The sequence below is a fragment of the Pogona vitticeps genome, chromosome 11 (assembly GCF_051106095.1).
Source record: "Pogona vitticeps strain Pit_001003342236 chromosome 11, PviZW2.1, whole genome shotgun sequence".
NCBI lineage: Eukaryota > Metazoa > Chordata > Lepidosauria > Squamata > Agamidae > Pogona > Pogona vitticeps.
The window spans coordinates 2192772-2216196 of NC_135793.1; the positions used below are offsets into that span (position 1 = coordinate 2192772).

Below are 23425 nucleotides of genomic sequence, written 5' to 3' on the forward strand. Positions count from 1 at the left end.
CCAAACTACAGCTCCTAGGATTCCACTGGACACAGCTACGACACTTAAAATGGAACAAAACTGCAGTCACTACCCGTTGTAAACACACCCTTCATCTCTGCCTCAGCAGCCAGCAAACTCAGAAAAGCATCCGTTTTCAGAAGAGCTGGAAAAAAAGAGAAAGAAACTCAACCCACGCTGAGTACTAATTTTGCTCCTCTAAGCTCTTTAATCAGCTTGATTTGGGGAGGCGTCAGAAGTTTTTGCTTTTTCCATTTTTTACCTCTTTCACAAGAGTCTAAGAACTGACAGTCTGCCTGGGCCGATTCCAGCTTCTCTATCCTTTTCGCACATTTCTTTCTTTCTCAATTTGGTTTCTGGCCAAACAAACCATTTTCTATCATGCTGAGGAAACTGAATTCTGCAAGGAACACAAGGGGTCAGAATCGGCATCATCTAAAGGCCTTGCCATCATCTTGCAGGACAAGTACACCTGACAGAATCTCAGATGAAATAGCAAATCCTCTTCTGTGTCCTGCAACACTGGAGAGTTCCCTTCCAACACAAAGCATGTTTAGATATTTTAGGCCAGTAAAGGGGGCCAGATAAGAACATTTTGTCTTAAACATTTTATTTATCATTCAAAAATAAAATATTTCATACGCCAACTCTTTTCAATTCCATCCCTCATTTTTCCAGGGGAAAAACACAAAGTCCTTAAATGCAAGTCTGGTGTCCTTCCAATTTGTTTGGTTTTGGGTTTTTTATTTAAACAGAAGTGAGGATGCAAAAAAAACAAGCTGTGTTTGTGGATTTGAAGGGTGTCTCTAACATTGCACATGCACAGCTTGAGAACTCGAACAGAGACAGGGAGAGTGACGCAGGCGCAGTGGGAGGTACAGCTGAAGGGGAACAAAAGGGGAAAGACCGAGGTCATCCCCTGACTGGAGGGATCGCAGGCACTCTGTACATGTGCAATGACAGCTCTGCAAAAAAACGATGCCCAGTTTTGTTGGGAATGCTCCTACCCCCCCCCCCGTCAACACATTATTTTAATTCTGTATTTAACCGTGTGGTTTGAAGCAAAGCAATGCCTTAATGCACCATCAGTGCTTCGGTGCTTCCGGTCAGCAAGAGGAATTGAGTTACAATGCAAAAGAACAACCAGCTCTCATCAATGTGAGTCATCAAAAGGCAGGGGAAGCCCCAGGGCAGAAACCTACGGGCCACACCCATCCCTTCTGCCTGCTGTGAAACCACACCTTTCTCGGGTTCATCTCCGTTAAGACACTGGAGCCGAAACTGGAGGGGTGGGGGAACTGGAAACCGTGTCAATCCCAGGTTGGGCATGGCAGCAGTGTGCTCCACCACCGCAGAGCTGTTCTCTCCCATTCCCTTGGTCCAATGGAGCAATAATGAACTGCTCAGATCCTCAGTCAGAGGTTCTCTGGGGAAGGACGTACTGTATTTTCAGGGCAGGGCACCCCTGTTCTGCAAGACCAAAGGGGAAATTGGGCACATGGTGATGTGGAAGTGGGTCCTTCCGGATTCTGTGAGGCTTCCTGCCAGGCAAAACACAGGGCCACCGCCTAAAAGGATTCAGGTGTCTTCCATAAGATTTGTGGTGTAAAGCGTTGCTTTTATTTTGCTTCACAAATTGCAAATATCTTCACAGGTTGTGGTTCTTGGGGTTTCGGAACCTTTTCGGCATTTTGACACTTCTTTGCAAAAAAAAAAATCTGCAGAAGTGGTTTATGCAGAAGAACCTTGTATTTTGTGCTGAAAGCTCCCTAATTCCAGTCTTTCACGTGAAGCATTTTGTGCTGCCGCTGTTGCTGCTGCTATTGTGGGAACGGGCTGAAGCAGACGTCTCACCATCAGAGCTGACTGGGACACACTTTGGATCACATTAAGTTGTTAGAAGAACTTTGCCCTACACGTTTCCTTGAAGAAACAATGAACGAGGAGACAACTGTAAGTGACACATCAGAAAGAAGTTTCTTTCTAGGTCCCTATGAAATCATCCACCCACCGTGAAGGCTGTCCATTGTATCCCCATACAAATCCACGACCTGACAATGCATCCTCCCAAGCAGAGACAAGATGTTCCGCCTTTCCTCTGCCATGGGCATGATCCTATTGTTTTCAATTACTCATCCTCATGGGATGATGCCAGCTGCATCTCAGCAACTCAAAGATACACCCAGAGGGACAACTTATGCAGAAGCACAAGGCTTGTTTCCTCTCTTAAATCAGGCAAAAAAAAGTGCCTCTTAGTCAATAGACCAACATCTCCTAAATTCCCAAGCCCAGAAATTAAGTGCACCAAAGTTTGAATCATAACAGTCAATACACAAAACACTCCTTCTTTAATTTTTTTTTTTGTGTCCCACATGCATGACTCTGCTCAATTCAGAAAGCACATAACACACACGGTGCAAGAGGTGGTGCTGGGGCATTTCTTTTCGCAAAGGCCAGCAAGCAAAGGGTGCCAGTATTTGCCAATAGCTGTGACAGGAGAAGCGCCATGTAAACATGAGATGTAAATAAAGCAAGCAGGGAGAATCACAAAAAGCACCAGGGAGGGAAAGCAAGGACAAAACGAGAAAACAAAGCCACACACTACACAACCCCACACGATGCTAAGGACCTGAAGGCTTTTTTTTTAAAAAAAAAGCACCACAAAGTATAACAGAGTCACACTTTGGAGGGGGGGTGAAGAAGAGAAAGAGACTTCTTTGTACCCCCCCTCAATCATACGGGTGTCTAGCCTTACACATGGTTAGTCAGGCAAAACACTGCAAATTTAGAGGAAGGTGATGTTTTGGCCATCTGTGGCGGATCATCTCACCCCCTCAAGCTGCTTAGCTACCAAGACCGGCCCCAGCTTCCCCTGCCAACCTGAGCTGTCCTCCTTCTGATTTGTACCAATGGAAATAGTAAAAAATAATTCCTGATTCAGCAGTAAAAATGACATTGGTCGGTTGCAGAATGAATAGGTAGATGCCACAGAGAAAAACAATGCTTTGCCTCAGAAGATGGTGAAAACCCAAGAGCACTTTATTGGACATGGGAAGGATTGGAACGGGGTGATTAGAGATGTGAGGGGTATCCCCAGAATGTGGCGCCTTGGTCCCACATGTGTAAATATTTCACCAGCTTAATTTTTCTATCAACTCTTCTCTTCTTTAACTCAGTTGATGTAAGGCAGGCAAATGAACTCTCCTGTTTTCAAACAAAAAATTATTCTTCATTGATTTAAGTATACCCCACCTTTCCTTCAGGCTGGATCTCAAGGAAGTACAGGTGGGGTTCCCACCTGAGCACAGAACAGACCCCACCCCTTCCTCCTATAGCAGTGGGATCTCACCTAACTAGAGATGAATTCCTCTGTGATGAAAGGGCACATTTTGTTGACCGTCCATGCAGGGAACACATTTCTCTGCACCCTCCACAGTTCCCTCTACACATCCACCATCTCAGGAGGTGTCATTAGATCTAGGCCATGGCAGCATGCTGGACTCCGATCCCCTTGAAAAGACATGCCTCCTCTTAACAGGCAACGACAACTTCTCGCCCTAATCTGCCTTTACATGATGCAGACACAGATGCATTCCAACTAACCTCATTTCATAAGACAGGCCTGGGAATAAGAAGGAAACAGAACACTCTTCTGTCCTTTTTAAGCTCAGTGGGTTTCCTGCAACACAACTATGTTTGGCATTGCAGGAAAACACACTATTAGTGGGGAACCACCTTCTAGAAGGAGAACAATACAGGATGGAGAGGACAGGACCAGTCCTTCAGAAACCTGGAGAAATTCTTACCGGCAGGTTTCCTGAGGATACCCAGGATTACAAATCTCATTGCCCACACGTCTGACCAAGGACCATGCTGGCTGGGGATGGTGGAAATGTAGTCTAGCACTCCTGTAAGTGGGCAGGTACTCTTTTAGGGAGTGACTACAAGTGACAAATAGGAGCAGCACAAGATCACACAAGGGTCAAAGTGCACGGTACGCCCCGTGTCGTGGTGGTTAAGATGCCATTTGACAATGCATTTGCTAAACGGCAAACCTTTTCGCCAGATTTTATTCACACTTGCCACATGAAAACCTGCAGGCACTCTGGCACTGCTACCAAGGGACTGCCAGCAAAATCACTAGAAGAAAACTGATTACAAACTGGGTGTGTACATAAGCGAAAGAATACAACTGGATCACAGGGTGTGGATTGAAGAAATACAATACAACATGCTTACTGAATCTTAAATGGGTCTGTGTAAGTGCTTGGATGAGAAACCCCTGGGGAATTTCACTCTTACCATCTAATAGATATCTAAGCTTGCTTTTAATATCCACAAAGTGGATTACAACCTATTTCAATAATGAAACCATACAATCAACAATATTCAACATATTAATCATTTAAGGAACAAAGACAGCAGCAGCAACAGCAGACAAAAGAACGGACATAAAAATTAACAAAATGCAGACTAGAATAAAAAGCTGTTTCAAAATCCATGAGCAAAAAAGGGCGACCCTTCTGGGAGAGGGTATTCCAGAGTTGTGGAAACACCCTACCCCTGACACTTGTCAATTTCATAACCCTCACTCACAGGCCAGCCAAAAGACCTCAAAGGTTGATGTTTAAGCTCAAACAGATTGGTTCACTTGCAGAGGGGCCCTTGGGTCAAACTGTCCAGGCCTTTAAAAAAGGAATACTACCTGAACTTTAAATTGGCCCCAGAAATCAGCCGGCAACCTATATAAGTCGGACACTATGGGTGCACCATTTCAAAACACCCAGCTTATGCAAGCTTTCTGGCTGCTGTGTTATGGAACAACTGCAGCTCCCAGACCATATTCAAGGCCAGTCCCACGTACACTCAAATTTGGGTAGTTAAAATCTGGACAAAACCATAGCATGTGTTACTGAGACGACATCAGCATGCTCCAGATAAAGCTGAAAGTGAACCCCTCTCTTGCTTTCCTCTGTTTTAAAAACTGGACAAAGATATCTGTACACTTCCTCCAAGCCAAAGGAGGCAAAAATAAATAAATCCACAAGTACACATAACAGTTAGAAAGAAGGCCCTAACACTGTTCAGAGAATTCCACCTCAAAAGAAATGAACACTTAGTAGTGGAGAGTAGTGCATTATTTCCCTAATTTCAGATCTCCTGATATTTTTAACCTTTAAGGGAGCCAGAAGTAAAAGGGAGAGACAGACTCAGAAATATACTTTCAGAACTAAAATTATTTTAGCAAGGGATACAGAAGCTGACGAAAGGTCGTCACTTCTATGAATGGAAACTCATTTCAACTCAGGTTGTGCACATGTTGTCCTTTTCCACTGACAAAAGGACGTCTTGTAGACCTTGAGAAAGAAACAGCCAAGATCCAAATGGCCCTGTTCTTCCACACACCCATGTATAAGAGTGACTGACAAACAGAAGTGTCTGAAGAAGTGGACTTGTCCATGAAAGCTCGCAGTAAAATACAGAGGCCTTTAAGCTGCCGCCACATTTTTTTCTTCTTTGCTTTTTTGTTTATGCTGGACATCATAAACAGAAATATTTAACCAGCATGTTTCGGCTTCCGACTTCTTCTATCGCTCTGGTGGGAAAAAAAGTCTCATATATAAACAGACAATGAGAACGAAGCATCCCTTCAACCAAACTTGCTCTGGTGGTTGTTGCGGAAGCCTTCGAGAATACATTAAACTTGCTCCGGATCTGTCGATATCGCTAATCCCGTACATATAAAACAGAACATAACATACAGTATATAATCCCATGTATGTTTGTGAGTCACTGTTTTAGAAGTATATACTCTCTCTCTCTCTCTCTCTCTATATATATATATATATATACACACACACACACACACACACACACACACACACACACACACACACACACACACACACACACAGAGTTAAAATAGTGACTAGCAAACAGAGGCATTTAAGCAAAACATTTCAGCTTCTGCTTTCTTCAGTTGTTCTGAGAGAGATACACAACATGTGTGTTTGCAAGCACCCCTCTCTTTGCAAAAGAGGCGTGTGTGTGTGTGTGTGTGTGTGTGTGTGTGTGTGTGTGTGTGTGTGTGTTTTGCAAGCACGTCTCTTTCGGCAAAAGCAAGAGGCAGGTTATGCTCAGGGCTGCCCTGGGAGCCAGAGGGGTCCACCCTAGGAAAGTGGAGGTGGGGGTGGGGGTGGTCCCCCAATAGGGTGGGGGGGTGGGGGTGCGGGGGCACCCCCCTCCCTCCTCCTCCCCCCTATCCCCCCCCCTTCTCACCATGGTACAGATGGAGGCCAGTCTCCGGACCGTCATCAGCATTTCCATCCGCCCGACCGCGACGAGGGCGACGGCCCGCAGCCCGGAGCCGGAGCCAGAGTCGGGGCGGGGGCGGCGGGGGCAGCGGCTGCTGAGGCGGAGGCTGAGGAGGCTGCCACGGCCGCCGCCATGTTGGGTCCCCGCCGCCCTCCTGTCAGTCGCCGCCGCCGCAGGTGGCGCCACCGCCAAAGGGGTCCGGGCGGCCAGGCCGTGCGCGGCGCCTAAACCCCTCCGGCCAGCCCCCTCCGACCCGGAAGGAAGGTTCCGCCCCTCGCCCCGTTCCGGACCCTCCCCCTACAAAAATAATAATAATGATAATAAAAACACACGGGCCCTCTCGGTGGGGCGGGTTTTGTGCCCCCCCTCCTTGGGCCCCCGGCCCTCATTTCCATCCATTCGTGGCTGGCCACCGGCCCCAGCCCTCCTTCAGCTCCTTTGCCCTCTCCCCGAGGGAACCCCTTCGTTGTGGGTGGATTCAGGGCTTCTCTGTCGTGCCGAAGCAAAATATCGAGGAAGAAGGAAACTAAACCCGTCCTCCTGGCCCCTTCGAGGCTGACGAGTTTCGACGTGAGCTTCAGTGGATCAGGTCCACTTCCTCAAGAAGACCCAAAGCCTGGGACTTGGTGGCAAATGTTGAGGCGTTGGGCAACATGGAGAGAAATATTGAGACAAAACATTGGAGTCTGTTACGGTTTCATGTCCGATTTGCGACGACCGTATGAAGGAATGACTCCCGGCAGGGCCTGCGATGAGCAGCCCTCGCTCAGGTCTTGCAAGGCCGGGCCTTGTGTTATTGTGTCGTTCCCTCTCACATTTCCTCTTTCCCTACTGCCTCCCCCGCTCTTCCTAGCATTCTTGCTTCCCCCCCCAGAGACTCTTCTCTTCTTATATCCCTACTGCGGGATAGCCTAATTTTATAATTATTTCTTCATTGGTTATTTTCATTGGTGATCAAGCGCACCAGGAACCCAAGGTGCTTTTTCTGTTTGGCTTCCATGAAGACGTTTGAGAACTTTTTGAGACGGCCATCGTTGAACGTTAATCACAAAACTGCATCTTTTAATAATTAAACCAGAACCCAGTTCCATGCAAGAGTTTTCCCACGCTTTAAACGGCCTTGTGTTGTTTCTCATCACGGTCTGGCAGAGCTTGGAAAAGTTACTTTCTGAGCTACAGCTCCAGAAGAGTTCCTCCAAAAATTGGGTCCCCAGATGTTCTTGGACTGCAACTCCCAGAAATCCGGTCTAGCACAGCGAGTGGCGAAGGCTTCTGGGAGTTGTAGTCCAAAAACATCTGGAGGCCCAAGGTTGGGGACCTACTAAAGCTTTCGCTGATCAACTCACTGCTTTTGGTGTGAACTGAAACACTGCCCTCAAGCCTTTTGCCAGGGCTAAGGAAGTTATGAGCAAATTGGTGCATCTTTGCTAATTGAGCAGGAAATAAGGAGCAAGTAAATAAATTAGAGCCCATACAAAAGAGTCATGTCTGCTCCTTTGAAGGTGACAACCATCTCACTGGAAAATTGGCATTTCGTTAGTGTCATAGACATCATTCAGTACAATTCTAGGATCCTGGTACCCTGTTTCCCCCAAAATAAGACCTAACCTGAAAATAAGCCCTAGTAGGATTTTTCAGGATGCTCGAAATATAAGCCCTACCCCAAAAATAAGCCCTAGTTAAGTGAAACCCCTCTCTCCACCCTTGTGCAGCAACCAGAAAATGACATGATTGTAAAATAAAACATCCCCTGAAAATAAGCCCTAATGCGTTTTTTGGAGCAAAAATTAATAAGACCCTGTCTTATTTTGGGGGAAACATGGTACATTCTGGAAAAGTTACTTTGTGGATGACAATCCCCAGAATCTGGGAGCTGTAGAACAGAAAGGAACTTTTTCAAGCCCCAGATATATCAGAGGGTGCTAAGAAAAACTCTAGCCCAGCAACTGAAACCAAGAATGTGACAGCAACATTTCAGTATCTGATCTTCCAGAGCAGTCTCAAGGGAGAGAGAGCACCATCCTCTCACAAATGTGTAAGTTGTTTAGATGGGTGCTTCCAGTTGTAGAATGTGGGATAATTTTACCAGTGGTTGAGATTTTCAGAAATTAAAGACCCCCAGGACAAAACGGATCTCAAAGGAGTCTTGGGGTCGTTGGGGGGCAGGGAGAGAGAAGGAGTTTTCAGTTTATGAAAACTTGCATTGGCTGATGATACCATCCATTTCATATAGCATAAATTTCCCTTCTGGATTTCAGCCGCTGTAGGGTTGACCAAGACTGGGCTTAGTGCAGATGCTGGAGGCCCACAACTCCCATCAGCCTGAGCAGCTCAGTCAGCAGTGAGCAATCTTGGTAGCTGTTGTCCATCTGGACTTTGCCCCCTTGTGTAGAGTCACCATATCTTTGGTCAGCGACTGTATTACTGGAGATTCCCCAATAGTTGCCAGTCTTGGGTTCCCCAGATGTTCTTGGACTACAACTCCCAGAAACCTTCACCACTAACTGTGCTGGCCAGGATTTCTGGGAGTTGTAGTCCAAAAACATCCAGAGACCCAAGGTTTGGGTAAAGGGAGGTGGACCGCCTATAGGCATCTTTGCTCTCCATCTGCCACTTGCCCCGCACATTCCTGATTTAGCAGCCACAAGACATTCTTGTAAACGGGGTCAGGCTGGGCCCCGTGTCTCCTAGTTGCCAATCCTTATTCCGATAACTGCCTTGCAGCAACGGATGGATAAAAGCTTGCAGATGCCACTGGATGCTTCTGCCCCAGCTCACTTGAGATTTCTTTGCATTTAAAGTCTTAAATAAAATTGTGCACCGCATCCGTTGAAGCACATGAGTACGCCGACATGCAAGAGAAACATCATCTTCTCTCCCCCTCCTAAACGTGACTCCTGATCTCATCTCCTTCTGGCCTCTCCAAAGGGCAGCGCACAAGACCGGGAGCGAGCAAGGAGGGGCGAAAATTAAAGAGAAAAAAAAGGCAGACAATGGGTGCAGTTTCTGTGAGGCCCGGACTTTATGTCCCAACTGGTGGAATGTCATGTTTTGACTTCTGATTGGCTGTGGAATGCTGGAGTCAGTTTTCACTGGAGCTGATCAAAAAGTGTTTCCCTCGGCCTGCCTGTGCAGAATCGTTGGCCGGCTGCTCTCTGTGTTGTTCCTCCACCATGCGGCTTCAATGAGATCTCCGGGCCGGCCAGCGGTGAGGAGGCAGGAGAAAAACCAGACCAGAAGCAAGGCAGACTTTCTTTCCACCTGGTCCTCCTTCTCTGCCATAAGCTCCCCAGCCGACGTCCTTGGGTTCGCTCCCCTGGCATGCGCGTCAGCTCTTGGAATACTATGTCCCAGTACTCCACCAATTTCCTCCTGGTTCCCATCCCAGAATATCCCATCCTGGACTGCGCTCCCAACAAGGTCATCAAGCTTGTCGTCTTGGGGGGGAGCGGGGTTGGCAAGACAGGTAAGTCTCCAAGAATCCCACCGGGCGGGGGGAACCTATTCGTCACCCCAGTTTTTTTTATCTCCCCACTTTTTGGGGAGTCCTAAAAAGGACCTTCCCCCATTTTCCCTTCCTGTTCCTATTCCTGCTTCTTTTTTTTTTACCTCCCTGACGAATGGCAACAGGGGTTAATCTGATATTGATGTTAATGTTTTATAGGAATAACGAGCCGAGGTAGGAGTTATCTTGCTCGGCATAAAGGTTAATGAGATGTTTTTCATGGCCACGATGAAATCAAAGGCTCAGGCAAATCAAGCGAAAAGGTTGCACAGAACATGTGGGTTCGGGCTGGTCCAGAATCGATGGGATTTGTTCCATTTTCGAGGAAACTTTGGGGAGGGGTGTTAACGGCAGCCTTACCAGGAATTTATCAGTGCCCACACCATCGTAGTCAAATTTTGCATGTCGGACGTTCTAGGGGAAAGATTTAACTCTAGGTTGGGCTGTTGATCTGTTTAGCCCATGACTGGCTGCACCATTCCAGGATCTTATTAAATAGCAATGATACCTTGTCAAGTTGACTGCAACAGACAGCAAACCTACCCAGGTTTTCTATAGTTCCAGAGGGAAATCTTTGCTTTCTGTTTCTTGGCACTGGAAGTGGAAGCGATTGAACTTGGTTGCGTCTACATGCAAAGCAGGACCTCAACTACTGAGCTACAAATGCCCATGTATGTGCAGCCAACAGCTGGGTGTACCAGGATCAGGCTTGGGGAACATCACTTTGCACTTCCCATCTAGCAGCTGCTCCCCAGGTTCTCCGGAGAAAGGGCTTCTAATCACTTGCTATCAGATTCTAGATGGCTTTTTTTTGCACTAGGAGATTTCTCATGCAAAGCATTCACCGCAGTGTTTCTCTGCCCTGCAGCAGGATGAGAACCCATAACCTTCTGCTCTAGAAATGATGTTTCTGCCCAGCGAGCCAGTAGAACCCGCTCTAGAGTCGTTCACAATCCACTTGCCACCAGCCTGTAGGAAGTGTGGAAAAGGAGTGGCTGATGGGTCCTCATGGCTAACACGGGGCCCCACCTGTTTCAAGCAGGGTGGCCATGTGCCAGCCAGGTGGCGGTCCTCACAAGGAGTGTGATCAGGACGCTGATGTGCGCCACCCAGAGACCAGGCTCAGCAGCCAACCAATGAGACAAGGTCTTCTCCATGGGACACAATCCTCTTTAAATTAAAAAAAAAAGATTTCTGATTTTGCAATCTGTACCCCTAAATCAGCACATGCCTTTTAAAGTTCAAATCGGTCTCCTTCCTTGCCGCTGTCACTTAAACAGGACAACATTCAGTTTCATGAGAGTGGGGGAAAGGAGTCGATTGGGGTGCATCTACACTACTGAGCTGTCACAATTTGGTACTGTATTCTGTTGATTGGTCTGGCTCCCCCCCCCCATTCTTCATTCCCTCCGGGGCTCACGCAGGGTGGTTCAAGGCTGGAGCTCTCCAACAGGGAACTCCCAGGGTTCCCTCAGCTCACGAGAGCGGTCTCCAGTGACGGGAATGGGTGCTGCGTAGATCCCCAGTGGGTGACCTGTCTTCCTGCTTCTCAGTCTGCTTGCCAGAGGTGGCTCCCTCTGGATGGGGGACTTCAACGTCCCTGCTCACTGCCTTTATCGTAAAACTGGATTTGCACCAAACAGTCTTTCAAACAGAGGACCGTCCTCTGCCAAACAGGACCCACGACCACCCTCCAGCTCCCTCTTAACCCCATGCGAACTGGAGTGGGCGCTCTAGTACACGCTCAGCCCTTTTGAGTGGCAAGAGCCCAACGTGCTCCACCAAGAAGCTTGTGTGTCTGGTCTTTTTCTTATGAAGAAGTCCTGATCAACCCCATGAAAGTCTGCAGACCACAGTCTGAAAAGTACATCTCTCTCTCTCTCTCTCTGCGTGTGTGTGTGTGTCTGTGTGTGTGTGTGTGTGTGTGTCTCTGTGTGTGTGTGCACCATCTCCCCATCTGCCAAGGGGATACAAATGTGTGGGAAGCAGTAAGGGAACTGGTTTTGGGGAATGAGCCACTTGGGGGTGGGCGCCTCACCCCCCTTCCCAGGCTCTCTGATTCTCAAGTGCAACATCAACCCTCCCATTTCCTGAGTCGGTCATTTTCCCAGCCACTGTTGACTTCAGGGCTCAGAGTCAGGCTGGGACAAAGAAGAGGGGGCAACAGCCAGCTGTGAATGTTTGCCTCGGAGAATAAATCAGACGGGGAACACAATCCCCCTCCGTTTGTCTCTCTCATTCTTCCTTGGAAATGCACCCATTGCTCACATTAGGAGGGAGCAAAGCTGCTGGTCAGAAGCCCCACGTTGAGATCAAGAACTTATCGGTTTCTCCCTCAGTCCTTGCTTTGGGAGGGTGCGTCTGTGCTGTGGGTTTTCCACCCTGCGGTAAACCACAGATACAAAAGCGTGTTGTTACCACGTGGTTCATTTCCTGAAAACAATACGCCGGGCTGAAAAGCTGGAAGAAAAATTCCATTTAATATAAGAAAACAATGGCACTTTTCAATGCCTAAGTCTTTCCCCAGCATCTATGAGGAAGGGCCATGAAAAAGCCATCAAAAATGAAAGAGAGAGAGAGAGATGATTGATGTGAACCCGTTCGAAGTGTAAAAATAAATAGGCAGGATTTTATAGCTAAGGGATAACCCTAAACACGGTAGTGTGACGGAATGTCTTTGGCTGGTATCCTACACGCACTTCCCTGGGCATCCATCCCATTGCACTTAATAGGACTCACATGTGCTCCAAGTGTCCTGTTAAGACTGTTTCGTTTTGGAACAAAGAAATCAACGTTTCTAAAAGATCCAGGTTGTGACTGTTTTGTAGCTCAAGTATGGGAGTTTTCTTTTTCCCCATATGGGGTAATAAATCCATACCCATGCTGGTCCTCACGGTGAGTTGACATTCTGTCTCTGCTAGAGGAGGCTCGCCCCTACTCTCCATTCCACTTTGAAATGTTAAACAAAATTATACACGGTGGTTCATAAATTCCCAAATAACTCCAGGCAGAGATACAAACTTAAGGAGGAGTTTCCCTGAAAAACACAGGGTACTAGTGACTTAATTTGATATCAGCCTCTATGTTGTGAGCCTTCAAATAAGTTCCCTTGTGTATCACAGACACTTGCTGAAATCCTGTCACTTAGAGTAGTAAGTTGCGCAAGAGTACACCCCTTGAATCAGTGGCGCTTGACTTTTGATGGGTTTACTCTAGTCATGACTTACAAGGCTAAAGTAAGTCGCAAGTAGATAATTGAATCCATGCAGCTTAAGGAGTCATTGACTCACTGAATGCCCACTGATTCAATGGGCCTACTCTTGTGCCACTGACTCTGATAAGTAACAAGATTTCAGCCAGTGTGTTAGTATAGAATGGGCTGGATAGACCAGGATTCAGGCAGAGCATAAACAGAATCTGCACAATCCCGGCTGTTACATTTTGTTTTTAAGTTCTGTGTTTGTACCCTTCATGCTAGCGGAGGTGGGTTTGAAGGGGTTATGGCAGCTGCTCTTGAAAACTTCGATTTGAGAAAGCAAGACGGGGACAAGAAACTGCTGTCGGGTTTTTTTGGGGGGGGTCGTGGCAATGTGGGACTGATTCAAAGATCTGATTCTGTTCTTATTTTGCAGCCCTCGTCGTGCGCTTTCTCACCAAGAGATTTATTGGAGACTACGAAGCGAATACTGGTACGTTTGGATTGAGAAACTGCTTTTCAGGTTCTGAATTAACCAGCATTTTTTAGCCTGGCTCCAGAGTATTGAAGGGCGGCCGGCAGGGGTGGGATGGGGGGATCTGAAAAGTGGTTGAATAGCAAAGTCAGAAGTGTAGGCACTCATCCTGACCTTCCCCATAGCCAACTCCTGAACAAGGAGAGGCCAAAAGTAGCAACTGGATCGGTTTATATTGACAAACGAGGAGCAGGTCTTTTGTGAAGTTAACGGCTCTTAGTCACCCTCAGATTCTGCATTACAAAAGATATGGGTTTGCAACAGTTTATGAGGCAACAATACTCTCCCGTGGCTAGAGTGAAGACTGTAGCTAAGCTCAGAGAAAGCAGGGGAGCTTTGGGTGGTGGTGGTGGTGGAAGAGGAACAAGAGGGTGTCATCATCTCTGCTACTCAGAAAATTCAGAGCCATTGATGTGGTAAACCCTGGCTTCCCTACAGCCTTCACTCTGGAGCCGATGGTGACAGCACTGAAGGGGTCAAAGAAAGCTGGGCAGAAGAACCTCCGAAGCCGAGCATCTCGTGGCTTGATTGCTTCCTTCCTTTCCCCGAAACATCGGGTACCTTCCTTCCAGAAGTATTGGGACTGCAGCCCCCATCATCCCGACCCTCATGGGTTGGCTGGGGATTATGGGAGTTGTTGTGGAACCCTCCTGGAAGACAGCAAGTTAGGGAAGGCTCAGGCGTGGAAGAAATAAAAGAGGGTAGAGGCTCACACCGTTAGCTCCCAACCTTTCTGGGCACCCCAGGGTTCTGAAAACGGAGTGGGAAACGGTGATTTTCAATGGTCACTTGAACCGGCTGGGGCTCCTTTGGAGAAGAATTTGCAACCCCGGGCTGGAGGGAGCTCCCTTTTGTAAAGTTGTCCTTCGCTTATTTTGCTGCAAGGAAAGATACCCTCCAGGCATTTTAAAGGTGCATGTGTTCAGTTTAAAGCCTCTGGCTAGGAAAACGATAATAAATCAAAGCTTTGTTGTTTATGATTCATTACCCCCACCCCTTTTTAAAAAGAAAGAAAAAGGTCTATGCTATTTCCACCACTCTGGTGGAAAAGGATCAGAGGGAAGTCTTTGGCTCCACACAGCCTGGCCATCAAAAGAAGCAGGATCAAAGCATCATTGCTTGGATCGAAAGGGGGCCAAGTTACGAAGCGGCTCTGCTTTTCTTTTGCCCTGCCTGAGTCACAGAACCCGCTGGATGTCCTCCTGAAAAGATCGGTTCAAGACAGATATTTCTGTTCGCTTTTAATCTTCTCTAGAAATGAAATGAAAACTGCTGTTACGGCTGGAAGAGAACGGTGTGCTGTGAAAAGAGATTAGAAAAGTTATTTAGAGAAGGCACTACAACTCCCAAAATGCCCCAGCCAGGGGAAAAAAGGGAACTTTTCTAAGCTCTCGTAGGGACAGCCTGTAAGACAGAGGGAGAGGGAGACTCTTCCTGGTATGGGATGAGGAGACCGTGGCTTTGCTCGGATCCATGGCCATGAGGGGTTGCCAACTGACCAGGTACAAACGAGCCTGATGGGCTGCTATGTATTTAACAACAGTTTGGTCTTCAGTCCTGTCGTGTTTTTTCCAAGCCTGCAGGTCAGTGTTATCACTGGCTAAAACCTGCAAAAAAAACTATTGTAATGGTAAAAGTAAAGCTCTAGCCAAGATTTTGTACCGGAAGAATTCCTGAAAAATATTGGAGGCCTGTCTTTGATATGTTCTGTTATTAAGTTAGCGTAAGGTGTAACTTCCACCCTTTATAACATCTTTTTTTCCTCTTTTTTGCCCAGTGAGCGTTTTTGCAGAATGCACTTCTAGGCGATAAACTTTATGAGGTTATCCACATCCTGGATCAGTTCAGCTTCTAGGCCTTTACCAGGATGTGGTAAACCTGAGATCCTGTTTCATGGGGTCATTTTCTAGACGAAAAGAAAAAAAAAGGAAGGGTGGGTGGGTGGGTTATGAGTTGAATCTGAGTCATTAAAAAAAAGTGCTTTGGTGTAATCATCCTCATCATCTGTGGGTTTGCTTCCCCCCCCCCTAGGTGCACTATATTCAAGAAAATTCACTATTGATGGAGAACAGGTGTCCTTGCAAGTTCAGGACACACCTTTTGTTTCATTGGAGGTAAGATGGATGCTTTAGAGCAGCTTCCGAACTGCTGTTTAACATAGGGATGCAAATCTTGTTGGTAGGGGAGAATGCGGCATCAGGCATCAGGGAGGAGAATGTTTTCTTTAAAACTGGGAGGAGAATAGAGGAGAGGGTTTCTCCACTGTCCTCCGACTGTCACAGCAACGCATGGAATATGTCCCAGGGTCACCACCCCCCCCATGGCCCTCTTTGGGGGCAAGCTAAGGAACCACGCAGACTGCCGAACGGGATCTTCAGGAGGGCTCCCGGATGCCCCAAATGAACTGCAGACCTAGCGCTTTGTCACAAAAGAGTGGATCGATTTGGAGAAGGGGAGGGAGGGGTTGCTTTTACTTAAAACACATGTGGTTGTTGGAGCGGCACAAGAAGTGAACCAAATAGTGAGCTGTACACTCATCTGGTTGCCCCACCCCACCCCACCCACTCTCGAGAGAAAGGATCAGGTAATTCGGATCCCTGTCTTGGAGGTTTTCCTGGCACAGCTAGGAATCACCTACATAGAGCGGTACGAGTTGTGGCCCATGGATGGTATTATGATGTCCCCCCCAAAAATTCCTCTGGGGCATTATTTTGCCCAAAATGTTCTTCTTTGACCGACCGAGCAAGAGGCAATGAGATAAGAGAGTTTGTTGGCTGATTATCTGCTGTCTGAAAATAAAAATTAAACAAAATCACATGCCCGCTTAATGGCTGGGAGTGTAATTAAAATAAAATTATCTCAGAGGAATTTCCTTTCTGCCATATTCCGTTCCCATTGTTATTACATGCAGTTCCTTCCAAACTCGGATGGGATGGGGCTGGCTGGAGGATCTTGGGGTTGGAATCCAGAAAACCTAACATTTCCAGGCTCTGGATATAACAAAGGAAAATATCTGAAAGAACTTCCCTCCCCCATACCCTAGTCTCTGCAATAATCAGATATTCTTCTGATGGGAACACTCTTTTGCCTTGAATTGGAAAAAAGCCATTCTCAGCCGCCAAGTTGAATCTTAAGGGGGAGTCTGTAAAAACCGTCCAGGAGCGGGCTGCACTGCTCAACTTGTCTTTGAAGGCGAGGGATGTTGCTTATGCGATAATCTACTTTTAAGAAATAAACTGGGAAGGGGGGGCTTCTGGGAGTTGTAGTCCAGGTCTCGGGTACTGTACCCTAATGGGATCCAGGGGAAAGGCAAAACTGGCTTCAACTCTGGAAGGCAAATAATAATAATAATTATATATATATATATATTAATCCCGGGTTAAACAACAAAGAAACCCAAGCATGTGGCACAGCCAGGGTCAGGGAGCACATTTATCGGGCCACCAAATAAACAAAACAAGGACTTCATGAGTTGGTCAGAATTCTTGATTAGAAGGTTGTTGATTCTCTGCCTCTCGGAGCGAAACCCGTTGCCACCACCCCTCCAGATCACTGGTTTCCAACCTTGGGTAACCCAGATGTTCTTGGACTAAAGCTCCCGGGAGCCTTTAGCACTAGCTGTGCTGGCTAGGATTTCTGGGAGTTGTAGTCCAAGAACATCTGGGGACCCTACGGTTGGAAAGCACTGGTTTAGATCCTATAGCATTCACATGCAGCCAGCATGGTTTCTGGAGACTCTAGTTTCTCCACCCAACCCAGATTTGTAACCGTGCGTATGGTAAAGAATCCTGGAGATACAGCCTACATTTTTTTTTGTGATATTTTGGTCATCCAGCCAAAGTGCTACCCAGCCCTGAGTGTCCACTTCCGTCTTGCCTTTCAATCCTAACACATGTTGTCCTGGTTTCGATAACAGGATGACAACGACGCCATTTGTTGCCAGGAGCAGATAAACCGTTCCATTTACTGGGCGGATGGTTTTGTGTTTGTCTACTCCATCACGGACTACCAGAGCTACCGGGTCATCCGCCCTCTGCACCAGCATATCCGGAAGATCCATCCCAACGCCAACATCCCGCTGGTCCTCATGGCCAACAAAGGAGATCTCTTGCGAGCCAGGCAGGTGTCCGCCAAAGAAGGCTGGCAGCTGGCCAAGGAGCTGGGCTGCGCGTACTCGGAAGTGTCCGCGCGGGAGAACGGCGAAGGCGTGCATGAGGCATTCAAGCAGCTGTGTCAAGAGATGAGCAGGATGATCGGGAGCTGCAATGGGGAGAAACGGAGGGGCCTCCATCTCATCCGCCCCAAATCTCCCAACATGCAGGATCTGAAAAGGAGACTCAAGCAAGCCTTGTCTTCAAAAGGGAAAGTGACACCCCCACTCTGAATGATCTTGTCCTGACATCTTGACGGGTGGGGCAAGGGAAAAGAAACAACACTATTTATATTTATGACTATTTATGGCCTTTCTTAGCCAGCTTCCTTTGGGATGAAAGACTTCCCTTTTGAAAATGACACTGCAGGGGAGGGGAGGGCCACTCTCTCCTATGAACATCCACAGGATGGGAACTCAGCTTCTTACTGTTATGACAGACTGGTTGGTGTTCATAGCAGCTGATCAAACTGTGTTTCAGCCCTCAGACCTCCTCCTCACCCATGTCTCAGGAAGACAGTCCCCCTCCCTTAATTTTTTTTCTCCCATTACCATGTGTATGATCCTTCATTTACTTGATTTTTTGCTGTTGAAAAAAAAATTAAAAACACACTAGCAATTCAGGCAAGTTGCAAAACTATGCTGAGGTTGGGAGATGGTTGGCGTCACAGGCTCTAGCCAATAGGCACTCCATAGAGGTAGATTTTCAGTTCAGTCACCCTAGAAAGCTGCCCAGTTAGTTTGCACAGACCAGCATGGGTACCTCCTCCAAAACTACAGCTAGTTGGTTATTATCTTTTTGCCCTCCAAGTGCTTGCTTCAGATGGCATGAATAATGTAATTTTTCTCCCTTCTATTGCATTGGTATGTTTGAGAGAAGCCGTTCTAATTTTATCTTCGTCAGCATTAAAGAATGGAATGAATGACTCATTCAGCACTAAGGTCTAAGCCTGTAATGAACCATGAAATGTGATGGTCACCATTCAAGACAGAGTCGAGCTCACTTAAATCCTCTGAAACTCTAGAGTTAAGCGGCTGCTTGCCTCCGTATTGGATTATAACTATTTTGTGTCTCTTTAATGCCATGCTGCAGAACTGTTCTTTGATGACAACTCCCAAATCAATGTAGAAGGAAGGCCACAATCCTCTAAGCACCTTCAGGGGAGACATCAGGAATGTTTTAGTTCCGGAAATATCACTGTGGCAGATGATATTATCGGCTCTACAATGGCATAGCAGGATTTCAGCTGATCGAAGGCAGCTCCCTCCATTCCTGTTTCTGTTAGGATTTCTACACATGGGCTCCTTCAGAGACACTTATATTTCCACCACGGTCGCCATCCTTCCGTCTTCACCTTCTCGGCTGCCAGCTGGCCTCGTTCTGAACCTTTGAAACGGCCAACCTTCCCCCTCCCTTTCTGCGCAAAGGTTTGAGCAACAACATCCTTGGTTCATATGTTCTTTTCTATTGTCTTCTAGATACGGTATGTACTGGCCCACCTCCCAGGGCCGGTGGGAGTCCTTCGGGGGGGGGGTTTGTATCTTCCTTGGTCAACGAACAAAGGGAATTCGAGATTCGAACGGCACAAAGCCTCCAACGTTGGCCACGTGTCACGATTCCAAGGGAAATGTAATTGCTCCCACATTTATGACTGGGTTGCTTGGCTTTGGTTCAAGCTACGCCTCATTGTTTCCTGCTTTCTGTGGCCGCACTCCCGTCGCCAGCTCAGTTATGTGTAAAGAAGCTGGCGTGCCCTCATCAGAGAATGTAAATTCACACAGGGAAGGAATTTCCAAACTGTGTCACCCAGCAGGATGCAATGGGCCGCAAGTCCCAAGGAGAAGATTCAAGCATGATTTCAGTGGTTGAGCCAAAGACCCAACCCAAAGAGGAGGCTGCGTGATGTGTCTCTGCCTCATTCACTTGATACTTCTTTCTCACCTGTTTCCACCAGGACTGGGTCGCTCCTCTGGCTCTCCGCAATGCCTTCGTCTTTATCAGGAGGGGCTCCCGTGCAGGGCTCTGAGTAACGTTACACAGAGTAAGGCAACTGTCTCAGGCAGGCAGTACAGGGAATGGTAGTAGAGTCTATTCCTGACAGACACAATTTGAGTGGGGTGGGGTCAAAGAGGCTCCTCGTAGCCTTCAATTTTCAATTTAAACAAAAATTTTTAAACTCAGCCATTACAGCAGACCTGGGCAAAGTGCGGCCCGAGGGCCACATACGGCCCGCGAGCCACTCCTCTCCGGCCCGCCGGTCGTTGCTCCAGTCTGGTGTTCAAGCACTTGTTCAAGCCCAAGACAGACTGGATTTCTCTCACTGGACAAGTTGAGCATCAAAACCATTTATAGCTTTTTGTCTAAAGTTGATCAGTTGCTTATCTTTTATTTTTAAGTAAAGTTGGTTTGGTTTGGCCCCCAAACACAGTTCAGATTTTTCATGTGGCCCCCCTATAGAAATGAATTGCCCACCCCTGCATTACAGGCTACAAGAGGGCTTTTATAAAAGTGGAAAACTGCAGCAGGGGAGGTAAAAGGAGACAGCCCTGACCTTCACGGGCCATGAGTTGCGAGGGGGAGCCCACGGCCTCTGGAGATTAGCCTTTTTTCCCCTGATCCCTGTCTGAGCTGAATACACCTGAACCAGCCAGATGCCTTCAAGGACGCCTGCATTGTAGTAAACCCAGGAAAGGGTCCTGTCTCAGCTGAACGCCCTTTGTGCAAGGCACCAGAGGGTGTCCAGGCCAATGCTGGCTTTCACTGCATTTTTGGCATCCTGAATATTACTGGAATACAGCTTCTCATTTAACAGAAATACTACTTTGTAGAGTAGACCTTTCTGCCTGGTCTTTTTTCCAACCTGCCTTAAGGATGGGATGCCTGAAGAACAGGTGACACTTCAGCCGGCACTCAGATGCCTGGGGACCCAAGAAATAAGGCACACAGAGGCCAGTCCCCCCTCCCCAAATGGCTTTTGTTATCATGGTGGGAGACTTCCTTCTTAGGCTCTGTTTGGTTTAGGCCTCTGGCTGCAGAGCCGGAGGCTGGCGGCTTCCTTTCCCCAAACTTTCTTACCTAGTAGCCATCACACACACATCCAGCCTTGTTTGCCGAGAAGCTGCCAGACCTTATCTTTTCGCTTTCAAAAACCAAGACCAAACCCCGTCTCATTTTCAAACATTTTCCATTTTAGACAAATGCTTTCAAGACCCGTTTTCTGGAAAATCACTCGTAGAGACTTATTGCTTTATTGCCCTGCAGCCAAATAATAATAATAATAATAATAATAATAATAATAATAATAATAATAATAATAATAATAATAATAATAATAATAATAATAAAGGTTGCTTTTTCTCAACCCATTGACTCGGAACAGTGTCCCGGCCTTGGACTGTTGTGATAACAGAGAGCTCTCGGGGCTAAATTTCAAGTTTAACTTCTGTCTGTTTTGAACTTTGCTCAGCGGAGAATCTTTGCCATCATCTTCTGCCGGTCCGTGTGCAGGTCCTTTTCTCACTCCCTGCCTGGGGAGGATGTGGCGTGCTTTTCATGGCTAGCCAAAAGATCCATTAGGTCTCAGGGTAGGGGTGGAAGCAGAAAGCTGCCCGACAGCGGCTGAAAAATGATCGCACAGGCACAGCTGCATTTCATCCGCCTGGTGTGTGATCAAGACTTCCAGTCTTTCTCTGCAAAGATCCCACTTCACACGGGAATTCCCACACTCCGGCCCTATTCCATTGCAAACTTGAACCCATGAGATTTTTCCCCTTTCCGGGATCTTAGAAGGTGTCTGGTTCTTAAACAGAAATCTTTTCCAGATTGTGACTCAACAGCACAATTAGCATCATCCTTGAACTTCCAAATCCCCCCACCCTCTAAAGTAGAGGTTTCTAACCTTAAGGTCCCCAGGAAGAGCTGTTCTTGCAGTCCATGTTAGTTTAAGGTTTGCTTATTTTGCTTTTCCTCCCAAAATTATGGAGCAACGCTGATGTGAAAACAAAACAAAATGCTCAAGAGTACATTCATCTGTAAACAATGAGTCTTATAAGGTACCATGTGCCTGGCTAGTAAATTCTACTACTCCAAGTAGAATATAATTACAAATTACAATATATTTACCAAATTACAGTATCCGTGCTAAATCTATATTAGTGTAATGCCACTATTAGGACAGGATATCTTTCCGAAAGATGGCAATTGGAAAATGGAAGGTGCTCTCCTGCATTAATCTGTGTTATGAACGGATGGAAACTGAGTTTCCATGAAAAAACAACAAAGAGGCCAGTGACACCTTAAAAGCCAACATTTTAAAATTTGGAAGAAGCTTTTATGAACTGCAGCCCATTTAATTAGATGCCTCCAGCTGTCCTCCACAAAAGTGTTTGCCAAGTAAAACTCATCAGTCCTCAAGGGTGCCATAAGATTCTTGGTTGGTTTTGCTGCAAAAGATGAACACTGTTGCTAAACACCCCCCCCCCTGCAAGTTTCCATAAATAAATCATTCCTCTTATCGGTTTATTGCTCACGGTTTCTCTCTCTCTTCCCCTCCTCCATTTCAGGATACTTTCCAGATTTTTGAGAGGAGAGGGGAAAGAGACAGGCATAGGGGGCTGAGGGTGGTAGAAGGAAAGACAGCAACGCACAAAGAGGAGTAACTAGATGTAAAGGGGGGCAGAATTTGTTGACTTTTAATGCTGTTGCTGTTAAGTGCCATCAAGTCAGAGTTGACTTTTGGTGACTCTATGAATGAGAGATCTTCAGAAGGCTCTGCTGTCACCAGCTCGGCTTCATGCAAACTCAAGCCTGTGGTTTCCTTTAGGGAGTGAGTACATATCTTGCTTTTAATATCTCGTCAGCCGGAAGGATAATTTGCTTTAAAGTTTGCACAGTTCTTTGTGCCTCTGGATCCTGGGAGAAAGCGGCCACGTTGGGTCAGGGATCCGAAGAGTTCCCACTCCCCAAATTAATTTTTCCCATCTTCTGAATGAAAACGAGAATGCTGATTTGTTTTCATGATTGCGGACAGATCAATGCGCTCTGTGTCGCAGGTCATGCATCGGAAGAGCTTCCTACGCCCGAAGGTGCCCTAGCAGTGTTAAGGGTTGCCATTTTTTTAAAAAACAACTGTATTGAAGCCTTTTTCCAGAATAACAGTTGAGCTGTTTCATAAATCATAGCAAAAAATAAAAAAAAATAGCATTGCAAGAGATGATTTCATGGTATTTTATCATGTGAGAATCCCGTGGGGAAATGGCCAGGACCAAAAGCAAACAAGGCAGGAGGTTGGGGGGGGGGGAGGGTTGGAAGAAGGAAATGTGTACATAATTAGTCAAGCGACTTTCCAGAAAACAAAATCAGCCCCACTGGACAAAACAGGGGAAAGCGCCTAAGCCTTTGTGTATTTCCTGCTTAAAGGCGGAGGGGAATCACCGCATCACACGGCGCTGTTCCCACGCTACCCTGCAAAAACGGTCTTTGTGGTGCCCCCCTCCTCTTCTGTTCCTTCTCGTCTTCTGGAGAGTATTTCTGCCTGAAGACAAACCGATCTCTTGATGTCCCGTGTCAAGCACGTCCTTGTTGTGTTTTTTAAAAAGACCAGAAAGGACAACTCGACCATTTAGGGCCAAGGAAGATTCCATAACAACGAAAGGGCTCTGGACGGTGACCAAAGTCAAACTTGGAAGGGGAATCATGAAGCTGGAAGGGCCACTGAGTCCAAA

General features: G+C 46.9%; 2 protein-coding genes across 2 annotated transcripts in view; one reads left to right on the top strand and one right to left on the bottom strand.

Annotated features, from left to right (window-relative positions):
- Positions 1-6581, bottom strand: part of LOC110074356 (ubiquitin carboxyl-terminal hydrolase 12) — a 22297-nt gene extending 15716 nt beyond the window's left edge. The window contains exon 1 of the mRNA XM_072981494.2: positions 6280-6581. Coding sequence (XP_072837595.1) covers positions 6280-6327 — 48 coding nt within the window. The 5' untranslated portion in view covers positions 6328-6581. The remainder of the gene's footprint in view (positions 1-6279) is intronic.
- Positions 6582-6735: 154 nt separating this feature from the next.
- Positions 6736-22914, top strand: LOC110074273 (ras-like protein family member 11A-like). The gene is made up of 4 exons (XM_020784302.3): positions 6736-9781; positions 13453-13509; positions 15583-15665; positions 17468-22914. Exons 1-4 carry the CDS (start codon positions 9637-9639, stop codon positions 17933-17935), a joined length of 753 nt encoding a protein of 250 aa, XP_020639961.2. The 5' UTR covers positions 6736-9636; the 3' UTR covers positions 17936-22914.
- Positions 22915-23425: the final 511 nt, after the last annotated feature.

What these genes read in the sequence shown, in the direction of transcription:
- LOC110074273 (XM_020784302.3), top strand. Translation starts at nt 9,637, where the DNA reads ATGCGCGTCAGCTCTTGGAATACTATGTCCCAGTACTCCACCAATTTC. An exon ending in GAGCGGGGTTGGCAAGACAG is followed by an intron (nt 9,782 to 13,452) that starts GTAAGTCTCCAA and finishes CTTATTTTGCAG; the next exon opens with CCCTCGTCGTGCGCTTTCTC. An exon ending in CACCTTTTGTTTCATTGGAG is followed by an intron (nt 15,666 to 17,467) that starts GTAAGATGGATG and finishes TTTCGATAACAG; the next exon opens with GATGACAACGACGCCATTTG.